At 41.1% G+C, this 27,020-nt stretch overlaps 1 protein-coding gene across 7 annotated transcripts in view; it reads left to right on the top strand.

The window, feature by feature from the left end:
* Nucleotides 1-27,020, top strand: part of gria4b (glutamate receptor, ionotropic, AMPA 4b) — a 112,041-nt gene that overhangs the window by 66,915 nt on the left and 18,106 nt on the right. For 6 of the 7 annotated variants that reach the window (XR_005233969.1, XR_005233970.1, XM_017436717.3 and 3 more), the window contains exons 5-11: nucleotides 1,203-1,256; nucleotides 1,763-1,921; nucleotides 4,976-5,143; nucleotides 6,005-6,109; nucleotides 10,287-10,397; nucleotides 20,194-20,400; nucleotides 24,316-24,689. Coding sequence is in view for 5 of the 7 variants with exons in the window: in XM_017436717.3 (XP_017292206.1) it covers nucleotides 1,203-1,256; nucleotides 1,763-1,921; nucleotides 4,976-5,143; nucleotides 6,005-6,109; nucleotides 10,287-10,397; nucleotides 20,194-20,400; nucleotides 24,316-24,689 (1,178 nt within the window). In the remaining 2 variants the exon portion in view is untranslated. Of the gene's footprint in view, nucleotides 1-1,202; nucleotides 1,257-1,762; nucleotides 1,922-4,975; nucleotides 5,144-6,004; nucleotides 6,110-10,286; nucleotides 10,398-12,197; nucleotides 14,246-20,193; nucleotides 20,401-24,315; nucleotides 24,690-27,020 lie in introns of those variants that run through there. The other variant, XM_017436716.3, reaches the window with a different exon arrangement.

Below are 27,020 nucleotides of genomic sequence, written 5' to 3' on the forward strand. Positions count from 1 at the left end.
CAAATCACAGACGTCCCCCTGGTTTTGGTAAAAGTCTTTCTTCTTGGGCTGCCTGCTAGCTGTCTCTACTTGTTGCGACCCCGGGTTTGATACTTCCTGCGTCTCCATCTTTCAGCACTTATGGTGAAAACACGGCGCCGCACAGAAAGCCGCTGCCGTAAAGCAGCGTCATGTCGCAAAACAAAGGTTCTTCACAAAATAGTTATTTTTTCTTCTTATTTATCACTTATACAAACTGAATTTATGCAAAGTGACAACACTAATACATTCGTCGTAGCCTACGTTATGAAATATTTACATGAATCATTGATACAATTATGATAGAAACGACAGAAACTATAGAGACGATAGAAGAAAATATATCACGGTAGACACTTTTCTATCGTCCCCACGATATATATCGTTATATCGCCCAGCACTAGTTTGTGGTATAAAACATGACTTTATGTTTATGTTCAAACTCTACGAAAGTTTTGGTTTCTTTCAACAGAGGAAAACAAAAATATAAAAAATAGTTTTATGTTGTTGATTTGTTGCAGGTGTTTACTGTGTTACACGTCCTGCTTTTCAAAGAGCAACAACATTCTTTTTATTAATCATAAAACACCAAACACATCCATTAAACCGTGGCCATACGAAGCGCACGCTCCTTTAAATTTCAGTTTTCCATTTCGTCTGAATGTAAGAAGTTAAAAACACCCAGCTAAACAATCAACAAACGTCATGACAGTAAATGAGCCTCAGTTTTGATCTGCTCTGCGAGGCTGCGGCGTTTCTAATCTGACTTTTGATGAAACCGGTGAGAAAAGGCAGCCGGTGAGTCAGAGATGTGGGCCAAGCTTTCGGCTGCTCATCGATGTTGATTCAGTGCCCTGATTTTTAAAAACCAACATCTGCACCGACCATTTAAACACCTAAATCTGTCCCGTTTCACACCAGGAATCAGCTTTCAGGTTCAGTTTTCATCATCAAGGTTCAGTTCTGTTGTTCTTGTCTCTGAAAGTGATGTTTTTCCTCTTCCCCGCTGAGATGAACACTTCTTCATCAGTTTGGACGTTTGATCTTCCTCACATTAAGACCGACGGTCCTCCGTGTCAGACGCACATCCGCTCACCTGTCATACGCATCATTTAATGCAATTAACACGTGCTGTGCTGTAATCCACTCCGGTTAACGTGGAGCTCTGCCTTGCCTGTTCACAGATCGTCAGCGTTGGGAAACACGTGAAGGGATACCATTACATCATGGCCAACCTGGTGAGACAAACGGCTCGTGTTGCCTCCTGCCTGTGGCTTGGTGCTCCTGTTGGGACATTTTGTGGGTTTAAACTTAAACCAGTGACCTGCAAATTTAAAAGGAAGGTTTCAAAGAGCAGATTTTACCAAAAAAAACCAACATTAAAATGCAAACTGTTGTGGGATATAAAAGTAAAGAAGAAATCTAACTAAGAAATCAAATCAGTATGGTCTGAAGAACCATGTCACTGAATTATGATGTCCAAAATGTCTGAAATAGTGTTTTCAGTTGTTTTATATGTGTTGGTGGTAAATTTATTTGACTTTTAAGACGCTAACTTGGTATTGAATTGTTCGGAAGGTTTTTTGCTCGTCTTAAACATAAATACTATTTTAAAAATAAACCTTTAACTTTGACCAGAAGTGGTTTCAGTTAGAAATATGAAACAAATACCAAACGCAGCTGTCTCCGGCTTCTTTATCCTTCCTGTCACACACGTGTCTGAGAGTTTTTGTCGTCCTTCAAGGGTTTTAAGGACATCAACCTGGAGCGGTTCATGCACGGTGGAGCCAACGTGACCGGCTTCCAGCTGGTCGACTTCAGCAACCCCATGGTCATCAAGCTGATGCAGCGCTGGAATAAACTGGATCAGAGGGAATACCCGGGCTCAGACGCCCCACCCAAGGTACGGCGAGTCCAAACGAGATCAGATCTGACCGGCGGTGCGGCGCAGCAGCGTTCGTCTTTTTCCTGGTCCTGTGACGGGTTTAAGAGCCGGGATCGTGCTGAAAACACCTCTGTGGTGAGACCAGAGGAGCAGACGAGCTCTGCGGCTATAAAACTGATCCTGTTTGACTTTAAATTAAGGAAAGCTCTTTGCTCTGATCTGCGATGTGGGATTTTCACTCACCTTGAAACGTCTGGGGTTCTTTTTTTTTAGGCTGGAGCGAGAAAACAATCGGCACCTGCAGGATCAGACACTTACCCAAAACTGAAGGATTTTATGAGCGTGCAGAAAATACTTATTATTAGCTGTTTGTTGACGATAAAGATGCAAAAGCAACCTTTTAGTATCTCCAAACTGAGAAAATGAAGTAGTAGAATATAGAGAAATAAGTTTAGTCACCCTAGAAAAGCAATGTTATGAATATTTTCCAACATGAATAAAATACACCAAGAATAATACATTTGGTTAATTCAGAAAATACTGATTCACATTCTAAAGACACCTGTTAATCGTAATTTAAGTGTTTTACATCGTGTTTCTTATTAACATGCACATATAAACTTCAGTCTTCCTGAATCATCTCAAAAGAAAACAGACCACTTTATTTTAACATAAACTAACTGAAGTGCAGAATATTTTGTTTAATTTTTGCTGTAAAAACTTGGGTTTGACAAGAAAAGATGAATATATCATACAACAGATTAAAATCTCGGCTTTTATTGTAGGTATTTACATCTAGATACTTGAAAAAGCATCAAGTGCAGCACAATTTATCTGAAAACAACCAATTTTTAAGTTATTTATTGTTTTTTTTTTGCTGCTAATCCGAAAGTCTTTGCTAAAAGACAAGAAAAAAATTGTAAAAAGAAAGTGTAAGGTTTTATTCTTTGATGGCAGAAATAAACAAAAACTGGATTAGATGGTTGCAGACGTGGTGCCAATTAAATATTAGCTTTTACTCACGGCGTCAAAGCAACGCCGTAAACATCTGCAAATAAAATATACAGTAAAAATAAAAAGTTTGACCTTAAATGTGGAGGGGACTCTGCAGGAAAAAAAACCAAAAGAAAATCCTGGAGAAATCCGACTCAGGAACGTGAAGAAACAAGGAAGAGGCATCGCCGTCAACTGTCCGTCTCATCCGCTGCCGCCGTATGCAGCGATGTGACAGACTGACCCACTTTACGTTCTTTTCTGCCACGCAGATTGCAAATGGCACTGGGGCAAGAAGGCATCACGCCATGGTGGTTCGCAAACCTCCTCCCTGGAGCAAATCTGTGTCCAGCGAGGATTTCTATTTTAAAAAGCAGACGCAGCGGAGGGGAAGTGATGCGAGTCCGGCAGATTGAACGGATGTGTGTGTCTGATGGATTGGAGTGGTTCAAATTAAAAGTTTACATCACGGCCTGATATCATATGACTCTGTGTGTGTGTGTGTGTGTTTATCCTCACTAAATTTCTTGATAAATTGCTTTCTCTCCTGGAAATCCACTCAGCCTAAATTACTCCGCTCCCCACCAAGTCATCCACAGTCAGCCTGACTCTCTGTTAATATATCAACACCACGGTGAGTTAGGCCCTCCTCTGACGTGTTTACTCACTTTGGAAGGTGATGTTTAATGTTTAAAAGTTCCACTTATCAGCGGATAGCGAGTTAATGGGACGCTTCTGTGGGGCAGCGACACGGCGAGGATTATCTCAAGATGTTAGACTCGTTTACAGACTTTTTTATTATAAGTATTAAATGCATGAAATGCGCCTGAATCTTTGTTAATTTTGACTGAAGGTCTGTCCGGATCTCTGAGTAGAACCACCTCTAAGACATCCTCCATGTAGGTGTTTTTTACTGAGCGAAGAAGACTCGGGTTTGCTGTTTTTTCAGTCTGTAAAGTCGGCTCACGCTGTTTGAGATTAGAAATCTTAAAGCACTTGTTTGAGTCACGCTGTGCGAGCTCGTTATCATAAAATCTTCTCACTAATGAAGACCAGCTGTGGTTGCAACACGTTGGTCAAACTTGAACATTTCTGCCATTCCTATAGAGTTTCTTTATTATTCTTTTAAAAGTGCATGCTCCTTTTTTCACTTAAAGTCAGGTTCTTCGTGGGATTTTTACTGTTGGCAAATAAGAGGCGAAGATGTGAGGAGGCAGAAATTAGATCTCAGGTTCTGTCAGTGAATCTAACACACCTTGATGTTGTGTGTGTATGTGTGTGTGTGTTGCTGTGGGCAGCTTGTCAGGAGCAACAGGAAACAGAGAGCAGCAGCCTGAATGTCACAGTGAGCAGCAGCTTAATGAATAGGATTCACCCCCGGCCGCAGGCAAAGTTAATAAACTCCTGCTAGCCGGGATAATTAATGCCAGGCTGTTTCCTGGCTGGACAAAACAGTTGCCTCTTCCCATTCCCACCCCCTCGACCTCCTCACCTCCCTCTCTTTCCGCCTCTTCGTCATTCAATCAGTCGGCTCTTGAGGGCGAGCAAGATTTTTTTTTTTTTTTTTTTTTTAGGCCAAACAATCAGAAGCAGCACAAAAAGGCTTCGGGTCTAAGATAAATTTGGGTAAATTGGGAGGCTTACACTCGAGGGGGGTGGGGGGGGAGGAAGATATGTTCTGCTCCTCTCTTCCCCTCGTTCTGTTTCCAGAAAATAATGAGCAGAGTAGAACCGCTGTTCCTCTGTAACAGCTCGGAAACCCCACGTGCTCTCAGAGGCAGATTGTTTCTGAAAAGATCTGACCAGCAGAACATTACACCTCTCCGGCTACATCAGCGTTTAATTGGTCTCATACCTTCTCCTGGTTTGTGTCCTACCAGTGCTGTAACGGCAAAACAGACAGAACAGTTTATGGGGACTGTAATTTACAAATCACACGCTCGCTCCCCGCTGAGCTTTACCTCACTTTTATAACTCTAATGGACTGGAGGAGAGCCGTGGTTCCTAATGGAGTGTTTAGGCGGAAGCATCATCCAGCTGTGTCTGAACGCCGTAACGTCTCCATCTCCCGTCTCGCAGTACACCTCGGCGCTGACGTACGACGGCGTGATGGTGATGGCCGAGGCCTTCAGAAACCTGCGCAGGCAGAAGGTGGACCTCTCCAGGCGGGGGAACGCTGGCGACTGCCTGGCTAACCCCGCCGCGCCGTGGAACCAGGGCATCGACATGGAGCGAACCCTCAAACAGGCGAGAGAAACGCCGATCTCGTTTATATTTGATCATGGCTTTGATTCCTGTGTCCACATGAGTTTTGTTTACTGATAGAAACCAGATTAAAAAATGTCAGATATGTATTTATTTGGGAGATAAATGAGACTGTTGCAGTTTTTGTTGTTTTCTATCAGATCTTCATTTGTAGTCTGTTTGAAATAGATTTTAACCATTTCAAAAAGTGTAACAATCTTCTTTTTATTCATTTTTAATGAAATTCTACCCACGTTTAACAGTTAAACTATTATATAATGTTACTTAAAGGACTAGTTCAGAGCTTTTAAAGTGAAGTTCTGTGGAAAGGCTACAAACGGTTAATATAGACAGCTCTCTGAACGGCTTCAATCTGGAATGTGAATGTTAATTTATCAAACTTACATAGAATTATTGATTGTTTCAAAGTAAAAATGGCAGCAGCAGCTAGCTGTAGCTGTTTCAGTGCAGACCGGGGCAGTTTTCACACAAATAGTCTAATATTTCATCTATCTATCGATCTATCGATCGAGTCTCGACTCCACTTAGACTAGCCATTAGCTCATCAATCTGGTCAGAATTAAACTCTTGTTTCTTCAAACTGAAGTCGTTCAGGTAAGATATTACCTGTTTATTACCTCTCCATAGAACCCCACTTCAAAATATCTGAACTCTCCCTTTTCAAATTTCCTGTTACAGTGTTTACATTTTATTAATTATTCATTTGCAAGATAAAGAAATTAGAAAACCCCGCAGCTCATTATGGCTGGTTGTATCAGCGAAAACCATGAACTTGTTTTTATAGTGAATGTATAGTTTTGTTAGCCTTGTATCATATCATAGAGTGTGTGTGTGTGTGTGCAGGTCCGGTTGCAGGGATTAACAGGTAATGTCCAGTTTGACCATTATGGCCGCAGGGTCAACTACACGATGGACGTGTTTGAGCTGAAGAATAACGGACCCAGAAGGGTAAGACTTCACGCCGCGCTGGTTCTGTTCGTGTTGTTGGTGAATCTTTAAGTGCTTTGGTTTCAAATAAAGACCGCACACAGTCGGTTTGGGTTCTTTTTTTACGGTTTCTGAAGGGATGCAATGTTATTTGTGCTCAACTCTAATTATAAGGGAAGACTTTGAATACACGATCACAAATCAGAGATTACTGCAGAAAAAACATGAAGAAAAGGGAAATTAGTTAGACTTTATATTTAATCTAAATTGGCACAAAAATTACATCAACTGGTTGAAAAGAACGCTGTATGTTTGAATGTTTTATTAACAAATGTGCATTAATGTATGATGAAGTCCACAAAGGCATGTAAACATAATGACTAACAGAGTCAGGTATCAATACTGTGGGAGTTTGAGTTGAAATATCTATTTCTGCACTGAAGCCCTTGGGTGACGAGGTGCCGTCGCAATATCACCATCTCTGCGTGGAAGTTTGACATGTTGTAAACAAAACTGCAAACCTGAAGTAGTGTTTTAAACACAGATGGTGATATTTATCATCAGTGGTGTTTGATAAGGTGGTTTTAAAACAATGTTATTAAAGATGAGATGAGAGACGATGAACTCCACTTACAAAAGCTTCTCTACCTCTCTTTGTCTCTCTCTTTTGAGGGCTTCGGGATTTTTAAATTCACACTGAAGTAAATATGTGTTGCTGTTTTCTGTCCTTGAATTTAATAGTATATCTGCTACATTACCTCGGAGGTTTTAAACATTTTAGCCGCTCGTCGGTCTCAATAATCTCGCCTCCAGGCCCCAGTGAAAATGTCTCTTTGCTCTGCTCCAGTAAAAAGCAGGTCCGGCTGTAACACCAGCTTTTGTCTCAAACTGAAGAGGGGACTTGGAAATATCCACCGTCCATCTGTCAGGCTCATCTTGTGAGCTGGATAACTTGGAAAAATAAGCGATGGTCCGACTTCTTTTTTGTTGTGTGGATGCATCTAGGCATAAGTAAGGTCGCTATTTGTCGCTAATTGGGTTACCGTGCAAAATCCAAGATGGCCACCACCATATATATATATATATATATATATAAACCAACCACCCCATTTATTAAAGGAAACTGTACTTTTAAGCAAAAATAAAAACAAGAACGCATAGTTTCCTCAAATGATTGGTGCTGAAGATTATTCTTTTGGCGTCCCTCTGGCTCCACCATTGCGCCTGGTGGCGAATACGTCACTCTGCGCCGCCTCGGACAGCGAATTAGGGAAATGTATTCTCCCTCCACATCTTTATCAGCCAAGATGTAATATAAGACTTCATCCCTTGGGAAAAACGTTTCTCTGAACTTAGTTTCGGTCCAACATGTCCGAGCAGCTGAACACCATCAGCCTGTTTTCTCTTATGGAATCAAACAATATTAACACTAAAAGATGGATATTTGTGTTCCAGTCGAGAAAAACACTTATCTCAATAACTAAAACATTAACTACTCGAGACCCAGCGACGGGGGACATCAGCGTACCGCTTGTTCTGTTTCTTTTTGGGGGTCCAAACGGTCTGGAACTGGTTTGCTAACATATAACACTCCAGGCTTATTTTGAGTCACCTAAATATGATTTCACTGTTTCGAACAAACTTTGCTGAACCGTTTGCTTAAATGATAAATATAAACAGCAGGAGTTTAATCACTTCTCCCAGCCTCACGACTACGCTCTACATAATTTTATCATAAGATTCAGTTAAAATCATGGACGTCAATAAATTGTTTAGGGAATACTAAGTTTGTCTGTAGTGTTTATCTAAAGGTATGATTGCAGCTACTCGTAGTAATCATTACTTGTTCCTGTTTATCTTTCTGCAGTGTTAGTAAGCAACAGCTGCCACAAACAGATTTACAGCCACTTAGTTTTTACTGCTTTTCAGCAGCGATATATGGAAATTATTTTCTAACTTCCTGTCTTTAACTGGCTATGCATCCTTATAAGACTGGAGATGTGTGCTGCTGTCAGAGGATTGGTATAAAATCATATACGATGTGTCATTTTCTATTATCATAAGTAGGCTGTTTAAAAAATAAAAAAAATAAAAGAGGGTGGGCTTCATCCTCTGAAAGCATCTTTGCCTCTGAGAGGATGGATGTGTGTTGAAGGAATTGAGGGGAAAGAGGGAGTAGTTGAAGGAGTGAGGAAGGGTGGATGAAGTGAAACAAAGCAATCATGGTAGACTGGTGGAGAGGAGGAAGAGGAGAGGGGTCCCCATCCATCAAAAGCTGCTTTGGCCTGTCCTTTTTCACCACAGTGTGTGTGAGAGTGTGTGTGTGTTTGTTCAGGGTCAAAGCTTCTCCTCCACGTTTTCCATGTCCCTCAATCATCTTGATGACCCAGCAGCCAGGAGGTGTCGGCGCTCCTCATCCTCGCCACCCCTGACTGACTTATAGCTGTTTACAGCCGCTGTCAAACCCTGTGGACTCCATAGGATCAGTATATCAGCCCGACACCATATTACTTTACAAATATTGGCTTTTTACGATTAAATCAGGCGGCGCTCAACTCGTGCTAGGCAGCTGTATCCCGCCGCAGTCGCAGGACGCTAATGTTGTGAAGACAGGACAAACCTGCGTTCCACTTCGACTACGACATCGATTCAAACATCTGAACGTCACGACAAAAACAGGAAATAGAAATCAATCCTAATGGTTGCATCTTCTGTGTAACTCGATATTGCGTCTTGCAGTTTAAGTGCCAAAAGTTGGTTAGAAACGATAAATAAATAATCAAACAATAACCAGAGGAATAAAGCTTGAGCTGCTGCGCAAAAGTAAAATCTGATCTTCGGTTTAAACGTCTCTGCAAACTTTCAGAGACCTGGAAATGAATGTTAGTTTCCCTAAAGGTTTAGACAAATCAGATTAAAGCTCATTTTGTTTTGCGTCACATTTTTTATTTGAAAAACTATCTCCAAGTTTGCAGAAACTGGTAAAAAAAACAATCAACGTTTTTCTGTTTATATGAATAGTTAGTAGTTAATAGTTCCTGATTCATACATTTAATCTTTTTGGACTGCTGCTGTTTTTAGTGTTTTTATATCAAATTGTTCAGGAAATCATAGCCGTGATCTTTGCTTTTTGTAACTTTTGTACTTTTTCAAATATTTACCTTTTTTTTACATTTCCTCCCCATCAAAATTATTGAAAAACTTGCATATTTCCTTGCTTATTCATTAACTTTTTCAGCTTTTATCTACTGTTTTGCAAAGTTTATTTTTTGTTTTGATGGTTTTAACTTGAAGAATTTAGTTTTAGCTTCTGACTGATCATTTATTTATAAACCCTGATTTGTTCCTCATTAGTTATTTTCTGTGACTAAGCAGATTTTATAGCCTTTTTTAAATTGCCATCAGTTTAATTTGAGATTTGTCTGCAGGGTTTGGTGTTTTTAAGTCTCATCTTAAAACACATTTGTAAAACTGCATGAATTGACATTTTTGCATCATTTTAATGCTTATGTTTTGTCATATTTCTGTTAATTTTTACAGTCTCTTGTGTTTGATATTATCGTTTTACTTTTTGTTGTTTTGTCTTCAGCACTTTGGTCAATGTTAGTTGTTTTTAAACGTGTTATATAAATAAATTTGATTTGATTTAAAGGTAATATTTCTACGTTTTATGTCTCTTTAAGACGTGAAATACCCAGTAAGAGACGCACCTACTCATTCAGTGCATCAGGGATTGTTTATATTTCCCGCAGTGTTTAATTAGTTACGTTTCCTGAGATTAATTGTCAGGAGACGACCAAATCTGATGCATGTTTTAGTCGAACAGTAAGAAACTCCTGCCGCCCGGGAGCCATCAGATGGGCGCTCAGCTGACAGTCATTTAATGAGTTTTATGAAACTCGTCACATTAAACAGTCTGAAAGTTTTTTGCTGACGATAACCACACAAATTTGTTAGCTCGTTGGACCGTTTCGCTAATAGCCCAGGCTTTACATGAACCTTCTTATGAAAGCTTTGTTAGATTGTGTTGGCTGTCTAAGGACTCCCGGATGCCTCGAGGACAAGGTTCTCCTCTGTGCTGTCGACCAAAACGGCTCCATTAAACTCCTCTGGGACTGTGTCAATAAAGATGATTGCAATATTAGCGCTCTCGTGCTTCGGAGCAGATTCTCACGGTTTGTTTTTTTTTTCCCTGCAGATCGGTTATTGGAACGACGCAGACAAACTGGTGCTGATCCAGGACTCCCCGCTGCTTCCAAATGACACCACCGGCATGGAGAACCGCACCGTTATCGTTACCACCATCATGGTAAGAGTCCAGCATGCGCTCGCCGGCACACACGCCTACACAGGCAGAAGTATTGTTCAGGGGTTCTGATGCCAGGAAACGCTTTTATCTAATACCTCAGTAAATCACAGCGAGGCGAACTCAGGAGACTCAGGTTTAGCAGCTGCACATAAGGGACCCTACGTCCAACAATCAAACTTTAAATTAAATCTGACCCTCGTCACGTCGAAGCGCTGCAGTCGGCTGCAACATTAGTAGGCATGGGCCGCGATGAGGGACTGACGATACGACAAACTCGAGCAAAAATACCAAGATTTTTACTTAATGATGATATTAGAACCAAAACTAAAACTGCATCACGTGATTTAATTGCTTTTATTTAAAAACAAAATAATATGGCTGCTTAAATAGGATCACATGATGCCTTAACTGCTTGTATTATAGGTATAAAAATATAACATTTAGTGTAATAATATTTATTTATATTGTTTAAATTTGATGCACACCTAAGTGGATTTCTAGACGAGATTCGGACAGAGCTGATGAAAGCTAAATTCTTAGTGAATCAGACAGATTGTTAAAAATTTGGGCTCAATAGCAGCAGGATTGTCATTTAAGATATCACAAGTAACATTGTGCGATATATCACATATACCAAATATATCGCCCACCAACAAACGCCTGCTGATTTTAAATGTAGGTCTAAAGTAAACAGGAATATTTTGCGGACGTCTTTCAGCTCAGTCTGACGTTAGCTCGTTAATTAACCCTGCTAAACGAGCTGTTTATTTAACTCTTATAGCTTGTTGCGAACGCTTGTTTCAAAACTGCGTTACCTTAAAGAGGCGTGGATGTTTGTTTTGTTTTTTGTTTTTTTTTAACGAGGGAAAAATCTTTGATTACAATATGAGGGAGAAGAGGAGGCGACTCAACCACGGGAATTTATCGTAGTCCTTGAAACTGACTTTTTAACTTTTAAATAATAAACCGGCCCATGCCCAACAATTACAATTCCCCTAAAATCTATTAGTAGAATTTAATCATATATATATATATATATATATGTATATACACCTAAAACCTAATATCAAAAAATGTATATTGTTGTAAATCACATTTTTTTACAAAACAATATTTGTAGCTTTATTTTTTGTACAGTAAAAATCTGAATCAGAATATATTTATTTCTCACAACTCTTTCATAATGGATGATTTCTTTGAGTAAAGGGAGCAAATACGTAATAATGTAAATAGATATTTAATAAATATGTATAAAAATTAGATAAATACGTGCAGTTAAGACGCAGGTCAGACTGTACGCTGTATGAATATATGAATACTTTTGAATATTTTGCTCAAATAAAGCGTTAAATGCCATGATGACTCATCTTTGTTCGTAAAGAGTTCAGTGGCAGTCCTATAAAGTTTATTTATCGTATATATCAGTGCGATTTCTTGATTCTTAGACTTTTTTTACTGTTTTTGAAAGCCTTTAAATGGTGTGCTGCTAACCAATAAAGTTCAGGGAAAACACCATGTATCGTACAGAAAAGGAAATTGGATTTATTTGTATTTCTCCAACAGTAACTTGCATATTTTTTTTTTTATTGTACCAATAAACATCTGACGTATGCAGTTTTACAACGTAAGGCTTTTCGTATTCGCAAAGAACAGAATAAACGCCTTTGCATGCGAGTCTCTGAGACGGCCGACTCGAGTAGCGCAGACAGGTGTTTGAGCGAACATGTAGCAGCAGAGAGGAGGAAGAGAGGAGGTGGGAAATGAAGAGTCACAGCTCAGCACAATCCTCCCTCTTTTCAGCCCCTGATGAGGAACCCCATTTTAAGAAACTGATCCCCAGTTGGACGCGAGCAGGAAATGAAAGCCCTTAATGGCAGAGTGATGGACACAGCAGCCTGAGCCAGAATGAGGCCCTAAAGACTCTGGGCCGGGAGGAGAGACAGCAGCTGTGTAATGGACCCCCTGTTCAGAAATCTGAGCGAGAAACGAAGAGCCGCTCAGAGCATAATGGAGCCCCTCGGGAGGAAAATGAAATGCATATGAAGAGGAAAAAGACAGTTTTCTTGTTTTGGTTTTTTTTTTCTTTTTAAAGGATGGATCTCGTCGATGGACGTCTTTTGAGACTCTTCAACTCCCAACAAGCAGATTGTCTCTTTTTATTTTCCAGACAAGCTCTCATTCTGACTGTACATCTGTGTGTGTTAGTGTTTCCAGCTTCACGTTTAGTGTTTTTTTTATTTCGCACAGATTGATGCATCCTGGAGTATAAAGTAGCAGAATTGCTGTTTGCTGTAAATCTGTCACTTTGTCCGACTACCTGCTCTAACATTCAGTGTATTACACACTCGGAGGGCTTCCTCTAAGCCCTAAAACAGCTTAGAAAGACTAATGCTGCCATAATCGTCCCAGTTCATCCATCACATTTCCACGCAGCACGGCGACGGCCTCCTTTCATTCCTGCTTTTTAATGTTGGATCAGCATGTTTGTGAGCGCAGTGTTTGTTTGACACAAACTTAATCAAACATCCCAGCGTTGTTCCATCCAAGCTGCCTCTCTGCATCTTAGAGGATTTCAGAACGGCTTAATATGATGAGAAATGTTCCCCTTTTGTTACCGAATCTCACGACAGACTACTTGTGTCGTGCATGTTTTAAGATTAAACACCAAACTTTAAAATTAGCATCAGTTTTATCTTCAAACGGGATTTAAAGAAACACTAAAGTGTTTTATTTTGCTGCACAAAAGTTGCCAAATCGCACTATTTGTCTTCTTTGAACCTAAAGTTTAAAAAGTTAATATTTTTTAACGTTTTTTAATTGTGCAACCTGAACCGTACTTAAGTAATAAATGATAAAAATACAACTTTTACGTCCAAAATTTTAAAATTTTTAATCTCATAATTTAGAAACAAATAAAGAGATGTGTGTACATAAATAAATAAAAAAAACTTATTAGCAACACATATTACTAACCTGTACCAGTTTATACCCATGTATACGTACCAGGTAAGTACCCAGTACATACTTGTACCTACCAGGTATGTACTTGGCTCATACCTGTACATACCAGGGATCAGGTAAGTACCAGGTACATATCTGGTACCTATAGGGTACTGAGTATGTACTAGGTAAGTACCACGCAGTATTATGTGTTGCTATTAAAAGTTTTATATGCTTAAAAACAACAAAAACCTCATAATAGATGCCGTAATTTAGCTGAAATCTTTTGTGAAAATGAAGCAGAACTGAAGCGTCTTTATTACTTGTATATAAATAGTTATGTAATATTAGATGTTATAACACAGGGTGATTAAAAAGTGTAAATTGGAGTGACACCTGGTGGCGAAGTTGCAGATTGCAGTTAAGTGATTTTTCTCTTTTCACAAAGAACCCGAAAGGTGGAAAAACGTCATTAGAGTCGGTGGTTTGTCCATTCTGGGCTTCTGTAGGAGTGATTTCTGTTCAGGTGATGAAAATAGACTTTTTGTTTTATTTTGAAAAATGTATAAACATTGTTTCTAGATGACAGTAATTATTTTAAAAGAAAATTAAACAAAATGCAGCATGTTTTCCTTGTAAGACTTTTTTAAATGTATTGTTCTGACGTTGTATTCTCACCTAATAGTTTTTATTTTTATGTCTTGTTTTGATTTATTGCTAACTTTGTCTAGAAGAGGTTAACAGACAGCAGTATTTATATTTAATAAAGTAACAGGTCGATCTGAAAAACCTACAGCTTCACATCCAGTGCTCATAAAAGTGTAACAAAAAATAAAACACAATGGATATTAAAGGGTTTTAGAGGTGATTATTTTGCTGCTTAATGAAATAAAAATGGGATTATTGTTCAAAATGGCTGCCGACGAGTGAGACTCGGGCACGAGTCACTTATTAAAACCGCACGTTTGTGTTTTTGGTTTCAAACTGTTGTTTTTGTGGTCGGGTCTTCGGACTGTGGAGCGTCTATCTGCTGCTCATTACGGCTCCTAACCAAACAGAACGAGCAGCAGATTGTTTGTCAGACATATTGCACAAACACTCGAAAACAAACCCAAACAGGCAGACTTTCCGCTGAGCAAACAGCTCCTGTGCGAGTACACATGTGGGTGTACGTATGGATTTGTATCATCAGGTGGACCCCGGGTTGTGTGTGTGTGTGTGTGTGTGGTGATGGCACGTTTAATTGGTCTCATTAGGCCGTGAGTGAAGCAGTGTGGCTGTGATTATTGACCAGCCTGTCAGCCATGCTGGCCTTTACCGTGAAGACCTGTGAAGCATCGCTGTGTTCTCGTGCCAGAAACACCGACTGCATCCTTTACCTCCTCCTCCTCTTCCTCCTCCCGCCCCCCTCCTCCGGCTGCATGCGCTGTCACTCCCTGCTGTCATAAATCATACGGATTACCTCCTCGTCTTTGGCAAAAAGTTACCTTTTAAATTAAGCCGTCATCTTTCAAACGGTTCATTAAACGTGCGTCACATTTCTCAGACTTCTGTGCAACAAGAAGAACTTTAAAATTTAAGATTTTAAGTTGTTTTTTTTGCTAACAGACTAACAAAGTTTTGATGCACAACTTCCGGCTCTGGAATAATTTGCGAACGTTTATTTGCAAGCTCGTATCTTTCATTCTGCTATTTCCTACGGGCTGGCACCTGGTCAGGAGTTACTGCCATCTGTCAGAAATATTATTGGGCGGATATTTTTGACAGCGGAGAGCTGCTTCTGTGCCGCCTCTGGAGCCGCTGCAGGGCATCCAGAGGAATCACAAAAGCCTTGGAAAGCTCTCAGCCGCGGTGAGAGTTAAGATGCTGCTGAATCCTCCCCTCCACCTTCATGTCCTTGGGTGAGGTGATGGTGGTGATGGATAAATTGGGAGCTTTACTGGCGTACCGCAAGACAGCGTCACCAAAACTGGAAGAAATAGAAAGACAGGAAGCTGCAGATTGGACAAATGTTTCCAAACTAGCCTTTTTTTCCCACTCATCTGAAAAAATCATTTACCCCAACCATGTTGTTATAATATATTTGAGAAGACTATGTTATTTTTACTGAATTTGACTTTAATTTGGATCGATCAGAGCTTGAGGAAGTTGTTAGAGGCAAGCAGAGGGTTGTTAAACTGCTAAAAGCAAACAGTTTGACTTCAAGAACATGATGACAGTGCTGAGTCTTCTTGATCCAAGTCCATTTTCACAAGTTGACATAACTAACTATGATATTAGGAAAATTTTCACCACAAACCAAAAGTACCAGAGCGACAGTTGCAGTCCCATCCATTCATCGTGGGCATGAATGTCATGTTAATTACTTGCTTTAAATGAATTATTTGAACTGTTCTTTTCCCTGGGTGGAATGATTATAAAATGTACAAAGTTTACATTTATTGTGGATTTTTCTCTAATCTACACAAGGTCAAAATTATGTAAACATTAAGCTATTTTTTAAACAAACTTGCTGAAAGTTCTAAAATGTCTTAATTTGGTGAGGTTGACTGCAGCTGGTAGTTTCTCTTTTCTCTTTGCTTGAAAGATTGATCGATACCCCTCCGTCCCCCTCAGATGGAAGAGAAAGGTTTTTATGTTCAGGGTCACCAAAGGTTGAAGCCTTGAACTGGAAACTGAAACCAGTTCTACATCAAACAGGTCTGAGAGGACCAAGAAAGAACCTCCTGCTCCTTCCAGCTGAACCGAAATCTGGAGAAACAAAATAAAGTTTGACTTATTAGGTCACAGTGACAAAGAAGTATGTTTGGAGGAGTCGTGATGAGGCTGTCTAACCTGAGAACACTGTACCAGCATGGTAGTGGTAGCGTCATGCTTGGGGTACAAAGCAGACTGAACAATGACGGAGGAGGACGACCTCCAAATTCTTTAACTTCGCCCTAAATTAACAACTATATGGTTGAAAGTTGGACATAGCTGGTTAAATCCCAAACACACATCAGATCTGGTTTTTGATTGGACCAAGCATCAGATCCAGTTTCTGATTGGACCAAGCATCAGATCCGGTTTCTGATTGGACCAAGCCATTGAACAGCCAGACTTCTGCTTTACCCGATGCCCCAACTACTCCTAAAAGCCGGGTCCATAGCAGGAAACCAACCATTTTAAATTAACTCTGCCTTTTCTGCCAGGAGGGGCAGTCAAATATCAGCCAGAATTAAACCCTGAGGTTGAGGTGCGCCTGCCTACATTTAACGTAATATTAGTGGGGGTGTATGGATGTATTTGAGTCTGTGGGTGAAGAGAAATCCACAGTAAAGTCAAACTTCTGCACCCAGATCTTGTTTTTAAAAAACATTAAAGTTGAAAGTTGTATAATCATTCCACGGTGGAGAAAGAAATGTTTCAGATAAATCGTTACAATCGCAAAGTAAATATGGCATCCGTTTCCGTGAAGAGTGGATGCAAACGTCTGACTTCAGCTGTATCTGTTCTTATTAGTGCACCATCATTTGCTTCGGTTAATTGCCTGCGTTACAATTAGAGCCTCACAATCACAGTCATTTTCTTGTAAAATCAGTGGAACGTATACTTATGAGCGGAAGCGCTGCGTTTTGACGTGACGCCGTCGCGTTGTACGGTGATGTTCAGTCCCGGCGTTTCCCCTTCTCCTCCCCCACCGAGGAGGAGGAGTCTCTGGTTCACCTTCCTTTCTGCGCGGGGCGATGTCAGGCAAACGCACCTCCAGAATAAATTGCTCCCATTTTCGGTACGCAACACGCTGCATTCCATGACAAAAGCAATTTGTTTGGGAACGTGCAGAAAGAAAAATAAATAAAACACGCGAGGCTCACGTTTAGATGTTTTTTTTGAGGGAGCAGCAAATCTAATGATGTAGAACTGGTCGCAGTCTGGGGGGGGCGGGGATGGAGCCACCCCCGATCGCTTTTAGTGTTCGAGCCGAGCTTGTTTTTGGTAATAAGTCATCCTCTCTGACTGCGGCTCATTTGTCACTTCTGCTTCATATCTGCATCCTTTTCTGCTTAGTCATGCTTTCCTTCATCCCCTGAGCCCCGGCGCCCCACATTAACGCTTCCATTCGCCTTCGTTAACTCCGGTCTCCCGCGTGCTCCGTAAAAAAACAGCACAAACCTGTCAGGACGCCACTCGTTCGTTCATTTTTGTTCCGCAGCATTAAACTATCAGCACACCCTGGAACACCCATCAAACTCAGACTGGGAAAAAAAAGCTTCGAATTAAAAAGCTTGACTAAACATTTTTAGTTCAGAGCAGCGATTTGCAAACTTTACAACTAGGAGACATTTTTGGCATCTCTTCCACTAAATAAAAACAGCCATAAAACCTGCTTCATTGTTGGAAATAAAGATGTCAAGCTTTATAAATCGTGTTATGTATATTTATTTCACAACATAACATATAGTTTGTTGCGTTGTGAAATAAAGGTCTACAATTTATAGACTTTAATCTCTTTAGGTGTTATAACGAAGGACATTTTTACTTTCTTGTGTAAGAAAGGCATCTATTTGAGTCTTTATCTACCACTTTACATTAAGGGTACCCTTATAAATAATTAATAAATACCTAATCTGGTTATTAATTAGCTGTAAAGGCCTAATAAACCAATAATAACCAGAATAATTTGTATTTGGTAACATTTAGATTTTAAATATCAAACATTTGTCAGCCAGTTACTCTCATGTAATCACTGTCCAACAAGTTTGTTTTGGCAAATTAAGTTGTTTTTTTTTTAAATTACATTTACCTGAATAAATAAAACTGCAGAGTTTAATTCTGAGAACTAGTGAGCCTTTTTCAGTGTACAAACAATGTTTTATAACAGTTGTATAAATGCTTAATAATGCTTTATTTATAATTTATTTGAAGCATATTAATTTAAATCAAGTGAAAATAACAATTAGACCATTATAACTTGGATTTCCTCTAATGAAAGCCTCAGAGCTTCATTAATTACCAAGTACCAAGCTTTTTATTAGTGCTCTATTTTTAATTTTTAAAATTCACGTGAAAGAAGTTCATCCTTTTCCACCAGGATGCTTTAAACTCTGCATGTAAATTCTGACAAAGTGATGCTTTTTTTGTGCCTTCTGTAGTTTTTACACACAGTTGGTTTAACCCATTTGTCATGACGACCATGTTTTCTAATGATAAGCAAATTATTTCTGGGTCTAATTTAACAAGAACTGTAGCTAAATTGTTTTATTTAACAACCCAATAAACTGCCAGGCGATGTTCACTAACAAACTTTGCGGTTACACTTGGTTTGTGGCACTAATTCAGCTCCAGCACGAAGCCTCCTGCCTCAGGAAGTAGAGCCGCTCACTAATTACATGGTTGGCGGTTTGACCCACAGCTCCTCCTGTCCACACGCTGAAGTGTCCCTGAATGAGACCGAGCTCCAGATTGTTCCCAGGTGTCAGACGAGCACCTTGCGCGGCGACTGAGTGTGTTTGTGAATGACTCGTTAGGGACAAATTGTGAAGCCGTTTGAGTTAAAGTGTTACATAAATGCAGCTCTTCGCCATTTGCATTTTAGCTGAAGAATGCTTATGATTGAATGCTGTCGTTGATTGGAACAAAACGGCGCTGTTGATTTTAAAATGGCTGTGTGTGGTCAGATGATTTGCTACATATTTGTGTTTTATGTTGCTGGTTTCTGTGTTTTGTTACAGTAATGTAATTCAGACTGGTTTATTAGAAATGTATTTTTTTTCCGTGTAATAGTGGAAAATGGACTTTCTTATCTGTGACGCCCAAAACGTTTGATGATCGCAACAAAGATGTCTTTGAGGAACCGCAGGTTTAAGTCAAAAATGAAGGCTGTTTTAGAGATTAGTTTTTCAAACACAAGTTTGTTAGATGAAATAGCCATAATTAAGTATCTTAAAACAGCAAATAGATGGCTTTCACCTTCGCAAACGGTGGTTTCTTTGCGTATTAAGTGTCTACTTCCTGTACAGTGTCTTGAGCTATTCCTGCAGTGTGGTGGCGTTATTTTCATCACCGCTGTGCCTAATGTTTAGGATTATTGCTGTGATTGTGGTGCTTAAGAATGCCTTAAAATTAAATGACAAACAGTTCTAGGCAAGCAGTAATAGTGTATATCTTGGTAGATTAATGAAGAAAGGGGACTATCTCACTGGGCTGCAGCTGCCAGCGATTAGTTGGTGAACAGCATTTATGAAGGAGCCTCCAAAGTGTCTCAAAACATTTTCAATTTCAGTATTGATGCTTGCGCTTTGAGTACATCTACAAAATTTGTGCAACAAACTTTCTCTCAAAAATAGTCGCTGCGGGAGTCTCAAACCCGTCCTGAACCCGTCTCAGTTTTGTTGCAACCCGGTCTCAGGAGTTTTGACAGTTCCACAGGAGCTACAGTCAGAAAACATCCGAGGCAAAAGACCAGGTCTAAAAAAACCACACTGATGATCAATAATAGTTGTTAATAAAATAGACAATTTGCCTATTTTCTCATAATTTTGAGTCGCAAACTAGTCTCCAACAATCTCAGCCCAGTGAGATACTACCTCAAACAGTATATAACCCAAAGAATGGGTTTGTCTGTCCTCAGAAAAAAACCCAAAACGTTTCTCTTAATAGTAATTTTCATGTTTTCCAGTGTTTTCTGTGTTTCTCAGATTTGTTCCGGCCACCATCTCACCATGAATGTGGTCAGATCGCTGCTTCAGAGCACCACTCGTGGTTAAATTAGTTTCAGCTGATGTTTGAGTTACAGTCCCTGTTCCTGTCAGTTCAAGCCCTCCTGTCTGGGTCTCTGTCTGACGGTCTGGTTCCCTGGTTGTGGTCCTCTGTGTAGGAGGGTCCCTATGTGATGCTAAAGAAGAACTGGGAGATGTACGAGGGGAACGACCAGTACGAGGGGTACTGTGTGGACCTGGCTTCGGAGATCGCCAAACACATCGGGATCAAGTACAAGATCTCCATCGTCCCCGATGGGAAGTACGGCGCCAGGGACCCAGAGACGAAGATCTGGAACGGCATGGTCGGGGAGCTGGTGTACGGGGTAGGTTTAACTTTTATTCTTTTTTTTTTTCTTACCAGAAATGTGTTTGTCGTGGTCGGGTTTCAGCAGAACTTTTTATGTTGAGGTAGTTTTAATTCCTCTGAGTCAGATGTGCTGGAAAAGGGACATGACAGACCTGATAGAAGCAGGAAATATGCTAAGAAACTGATAACGATCAGAAACAGGTCAGCAAACTGAAACTAGGTGTGAGAGAGAGCCGAAAAGTCTCAGAGGAACAAACTAGGGCTGAAAATCATGTAGCTGCGATGTTTTTGATGAATATTGTGACATTTCTGTCCTCTCTCGTTCTGTTCTGTCTTCATGCTCACAAAACGCCATGTTTTTTTTTTAGCATCTCTTGAGCCTCACTAGAAGGAAACGGACCGAGAAAACAAACACAAACCTCTAATTAAGCTAACAGAACCCAAAGACGAGGAGTTTTTCAACCTTGGAAGCCGTTTGTTTCAGATTATTTATGGAAAAGTTGCTTCGCTCTCCTTGGTGGAAGCAAACATTGAAATTCAGAACTGAAATTTCTGCACATATTTTTAAAAAAACCCTGACGTTTTGCCGGTTTCGCTCTGATTGTTGGATTGTGGACATGAAATACCTGTGGCTGTCCTGTGGCGTCTGGCAGCGGGACATTGGCAGCGCTTTGTGTTCTGTGGTTTTTGGTGTTGGGCTCCTATTGATTGGGCTGCTCAGGCAGTGTTTAATAGGATTGGGATTTGGGGAGTTTTAGAAGCAAAGTCTTCATGTTTTTGTCTTTTTGCTCTAACCGTTGCTGCCGCAGTAAGGAAAGAGACGGTCCTGAGCTGTTAGTGGAGCAACGCAGTATTCTGCTTGGAAACATTGTGGGGTTTTAAATTAAATTAACTTTGAATTGGGGAGTTATTTGTCACTACATGTTTTCAACTGCAGAATGATTCATGTAATACAATCAGACGATGATTCAGCTTTTGTGGGGTTAAATTAGTGTTTTGCCTCAATCGTTTAATTCTCAAAAACCCTTTTAAAGGTAGACATGCGCCCCAAACTGCGTCGGCACTGGAACATTTTACCCACGTTTCATGACGTTTTATGCGTGCATTTAGACTAAAAGAACTGCCGAGCCTAAAAGAGTCTAATTGTCAAAGTTTTCAACATGCAGTTAGCATGAAATGAACTACTGTCCTCTGAGAGTCGGTGCTTTGGAGGGAGGGGTTGTCTCGGGAGAAGAAGCAAAAGAAGAGGAGCAATTTGCTGCACTGCTGCCTTCGCAAATCAGGGCAGGCATGTCAGGAAAGGAGTAATTGATCCTCTGTTATGCTTCTAAAACATCAACAGATGGTGCTTCGCATCTAGAGGTTAACAAACTTAACTCAAAGTAATTATTTAGCAGGGTAATTATTGCAAAACCATTTCTCAGTGAAGCCAGGCCTCGGTGTGCAGCACTTTGTTCCCCAGATGAACTGCGATAAAGACCCCGTTTCATGGAAGTGGTGCAACATAAAAACCTACAATTCAACGTTGGCTTGAGCTGATTTAAAGCTACTGATGTTTGAATTGTTTTAAATGGTGGCAGCTTGTGTTTTCTATGTGCTCCAGTCACAAATCCTCTCATCGGTGCTTCACACAACCCCACTTAAAAGAAAAAAACATTTATTTTGGGGTGCATTATTTATCGAGTAAATGTTGAGGACGTTGGCATTCTAATATGCAACCCCAATAAGTCATATCTAGAACATTTTAGCAGTGAAAATAGGTTTGTGCTTGTTGAACAAAATCTACATAATACTTAAAGCACCTAAATAATGTCCTTTCATGTTTATAATATCCAGATTTGATTGTGAAATGAAAGATGTTCCCCGACTGTGGAACGATGCTCAGTTTGAAGCCTGAAAAGCGCCGTTTTCGTGCGTTTTGTTGTCGATAATTAAGCCCAGCTGAAATGAAACTGCGAGCGGTAAGGTGGTATTAGCGCGTGCCGGCGGAGAGGGGAGATGTATGCAGCATCAGAGCAGAGCTTTTGATGGGGTTAAAGAGGAGAAGCGGAGGTGTGCAGCTTGTTAAAGCTTGTTAAAGAGGTGGCATTTGATTTGGTGGTGACGCGTGTTTCTGCTGTTGACCTTGCTATGGATCAAAAAAGATGCAAGGATATGAGATAATGAAGGGGCTTCGGGGGCTGTTTGTGTGTTTTTACCTGAACGTTTTGGAGAACAGGAGCAGCTTTCACTGAATAAACAGATGTAACCTTTATGTTTAGTTAAGATCTGATTTATCATTTTCCTAATCAGTGTTTTACGTTCTGTGCTGCGTCCTTACCACCATTTTAGGTCATTTATCCTTCATTTTAAAAGTAAAAACTGCTAGAATTACTTTTCCAGAATAAATGTTATGCAGTGTAAAATGATTCCCCTCTTGTTAGCACTAGCAGCATTTTGTTTGAATCATACAGGACAAAAACCTCCTTTTTCTCTTTTTTTTGAGATGAGCTAAGTGGCATTTTCACAAAGTGGCGTTTCGCTTGTTTTGTTTTGTTTTTTTTTTCTCCCCGCCCGCCTGCGTCCTCTTCGGTGCCGCGGTGACTCACTGTGAAGCCGACTGCAGCGAGCTCAGTCACAGTTTGGGACGTGTCAGGACTGATCAGGCGGTACGGTCCACTTATAGTGTAAAGAATAACCAGGTTGGAGGAAGAAAAGGAAGAAGTGGAGCTCTGAGCTTCAGTTTTAACGAGCCCTGAGAGCAGAAACACACCCGGTTTGACTGAAGGACGTGCTGGGGCCAACAATTCTGTACTTCTTCTGCTTAGTGTAAATATGGGGGCTTTGCAAGATTTCATTTTAATTATAATTATGTACAGGGGTTAGACAATGAAACTGAAACACCTGTCATTTTAGTGTGGGAGGTTTCATGGCTGAATTGGACCAGCCTGGTGGCCGATCTTCATTAATTGCACATTGCACCAGTAAAGGCAGAGTGTGAAGGTTCAATTAGCAGGGTAAGAGCACAGTTTGGCTCAAAATATTGCAATGCACACAACATTATGGGTGACGTACCAGAGTTCAAAAGAGGACAAATCGTTGGTGCATCTGTGACCAAGACAGCAAGTCTTTGTGATGTATCCAGGGTAATGTCAGCATACCACCAAGAAGGACGAACCACATCCAACAGGATTAACTGTGGATGCAGGAGGAAGCTGTCTGAAAGGGATGTTCCAGTTTCATTGTCTAACCCCTGTAGTTTGAACTGTAAAGTAAAAAAGACTGAGAATAAAAGGGAAAAATATATTTTGGGTAAAGATGCAAATTAAGTAAAGCAGAAATCCTGAAAGTGTGAAAACGTACAGTTTGTGTAACGTTCATTGGAACATTTGAGGACATTAAAATCGTCAGCACTTTCCAATCCAAGGCTTTTCTACAGAAGCCCATTCATTCATTTCTCCTCGGCTCTTCTTGAAAAGACCCGAGCTGCCACAAACAACCCTCTGCCTCTTTTTAACCCAACCATGTATCTCAGCGCACATTAATGCCCCGAGGCTGTCATCTTAGTGCATTTTGCTGAGGATGTAAGAACTTAAATCTCTTTCATTTTCTCTCCTCCAGTTCTGTTTTCTTCATTTTATAAGAGTCAGATGGCCGTAATGAAAGTTTAAACTCTCGCTAAGAGTAAGCCCTCTGCTTCCCAGCCTGGCAGACAAGGTTGCTGAGGCACAGACTATAATCTGGTTTGTGGATTTTGCACTTTTCCACAGCTGCAGAGCAAAGAGGTGGCAGTATACCTTCTTTTGCTGTCCTCTGCTGTAAGCGTATTGCTGTGACATTATTTTATCCTCCCTGACGATTCTCCTGAAGTTTCGGTTAAGCCTTTGACCAAGTGTCAAACTGTCTCGACTCAATCTTCTAATCAAATTCCTCTCCTCCTAAATCCCCACAGAAAGCGGAAATCGCTGTGGCCCCTTTGACTATCACGTTGGTCCGGGAGGAGGTCATCGATTTCTCCAAACCCTTCATGTCGCTCGGTATCTCCATCATGATCAAGAAGCCCCAAAAGTCTAAGCCGGGGGTGTTCTCCTTCCTGGACCCGTTGGCCTACGAGATCTGGATGTGCATCGTGTTTGCCTATATCGGCGTGAGCGTGGTGCTCTTCCTGGTCAGCCGCTTCAGCCCGTACGAATGGCACACCGAGGAGCCCGAAGAGGGCACCGACGGTCCGCCAAGCGACCAGCCCCCCAATGAGTTTGGTATCTTCAACTCTCTCTGGTTCTCCCTGGGCGCCTTCATGCAGCAGGGCTGTGACATCTCCCCCAGGTAAGACGCACTTAACACTGAAGTCTACGCTAACTTCCTCCCTCAGGGAACTGCATGACCTTCAGGCCAAAAATAATCACGATTCGACATCCTGTCAGACTGGATTGTGTGGACGATCACACAGACGACTTAGCGCTGCCTCTGTGTGAGCGTTGTGTGCTCAAATCCCTTGTCTGTCAATCCAATTAAGCCCTTCATCAATATTTCAAGCATGTTTGATTGATGTAAATGGGAACTGAACGAGTGTTGACACCCTGCTGTGACAAGCAGCAGTTTGTGACAGAGGTGTGGAGGAAACCCCGTCAGTATGTCGTTCACTCTTTAAGGTTTTAACCTCGCCGAACATCCATGGCATTAAAACAAGGAGGTCCTGCAAAGCAGTGAATAAAAATGTGAGCACTTCAGATGGTTTGTATTCCTTTTCCCCCTGTTTTTATCCTCAAATAAACTCCAAAGTTTAACCTATAGATGTGGGAATTCTATCCCTTTAGATAGCTGATGAGCATATTTTCAAAATGTACTACTTGTTTGTTTTAATTTGAGGACTTTTAACTTTATCTGTTCAACCGTAGCTCCTTTAATGCCTCACTGACAACCCACGGAAAAGTGTTGTGGACGCGGGTCATAGCTCCTGACCAGGCTGCAGGCTCCCACTGATCACCGACGGAAAGTTTGAGATGGTTGACACAGGTGTGATCCCGGCCAAACAGCCTCCGTCGTTCAGTTCATGGACGCAAACACCAATGCCTCAAACCGCCTCACGTTCCTGTTTTAGCAAAGCCAATATGGCTTTGTTCATTGTTCCTCAGCTTCCATCATCAGCCTACAGAGGTAGCTTAATGGAGACAACCATCTTCTTGTCTTCTACAATGCTTTACCCTACAGACCTGTTCCTTTCCAACATATATATATTGGGGAGTGTCCTGTACTTCTGACTTGCGTGCCACACAAATAGCAAGCGCGGCGTACTTGTGTAGTACTTTAAAGGCAGGTCGATCGTACACCAACCGTCCGTCATCCGTGCCCCCTCCTGTCATCGTAAACCCCCTTCTAGTTGTGCTCCTGACTCGGTTCAGGCGTACGCAAGAGGTACAGATTTTGTGCGTAAATCTCAAGCACAGTTTGGCTAAATTTTTCTCCGTAGAAGCGCTTACAGTGGGTTGTTAGTGAGGCATGAATGGCTGCTGCCATGTCAGTTTGCATGAGGACTGGTTTAGATGCATCAAGTAGAAGTATCCTCTGTGTGTGTTTTATGTTTTGCACTGTATATGCTGCTCTGTGTGCTTTAGTTGTGGTGTTTTAGTTGTATTTGGAAGGAAAAAGAGAGCCTGCTGGTACTGATTTGATCTGTTTTCATTATGTGGTTCTTCTTCACTGTCTGACTTGTGTTCATTGTGTGTTTTGTTTTGTTTTCTGCCTGTACATGAGTTAGGTTGTCTCAGTGTGTGTCGGCTTCGGCAGTCGTGTCGTCGAGCTCGAGTCCTGTCGTTTCTTTGTCTCAAACGTGTGACTTCTCCTCCCTTGTTCCAAGATGATAAAACCCCGCAGCCGTGGGGCTTCCGAGCTGCAGATCAGTGTCCAGTAAACGTTGGTGGAAGGGTGGAGAAATGATCCTGTGCGGTTAATTGTGCTGCTAGGAGGGATCTTTGTTCCGCCATCAAAGATCAGGCTTCCCGTTTGTTTCTATTCTGAGACACGGTGAAGCCCATAGACTAATAAGGCTTGTAATTTTAGTGGTTTCTCGTTTTCTGTAAGGCTGTTCTGAGCAGTTTGAATGGCTTTGTCAAGCTTAAACTTTCTGCTTCCTGGCTATTTTAAGCAACTGCTAGAATGTCTCCTATATCAGCTCTTTCATATGAATCTTGTTTTATCTGTTAAGCCCTTATGGTTGTTGTAGTGTAATAGAGTTGGTAAGATACTGGGAGATGAAAGGACAACCAAATCGGCCTGTATCTTTCAGCCGCCCCCCCACAGCAGAGGAGAACAAAGAAACACACAAGATGGAGGACCCTGAGGTACATTAAAGCATCTTTCAAATTATAGCCCAAACGTCACGTAAGCAACCTATAGACGAGATTATAGTGTCTGTGATTAAGCACAATTTTTCCAGGAAGGCTCCTGCTTTGCTCACCCTTCACCCACCACCATAACCCCCCCGCTGCCCGCCACATCTCCGCCTGCGCGCTGCAGATAAGGGCTTTAAAGCTGTGCAACAATGTCGGCATCAGAACGGGGGGAGTCTGCAGTTCACGCCTCGCCGTCTCTGGTCCCCGCTGATCTCACCGGCCTCTGCCAGTCCATCAACACCCCCCCCACCCACCCACCACCCCC

Source organism: Kryptolebias marmoratus, linkage group LG13, assembly GCF_001649575.2.
Source record: "Kryptolebias marmoratus isolate JLee-2015 linkage group LG13, ASM164957v2, whole genome shotgun sequence".
Taxonomy (NCBI): Eukaryota; Metazoa; Chordata; class Actinopteri; order Cyprinodontiformes; family Rivulidae; genus Kryptolebias; species Kryptolebias marmoratus.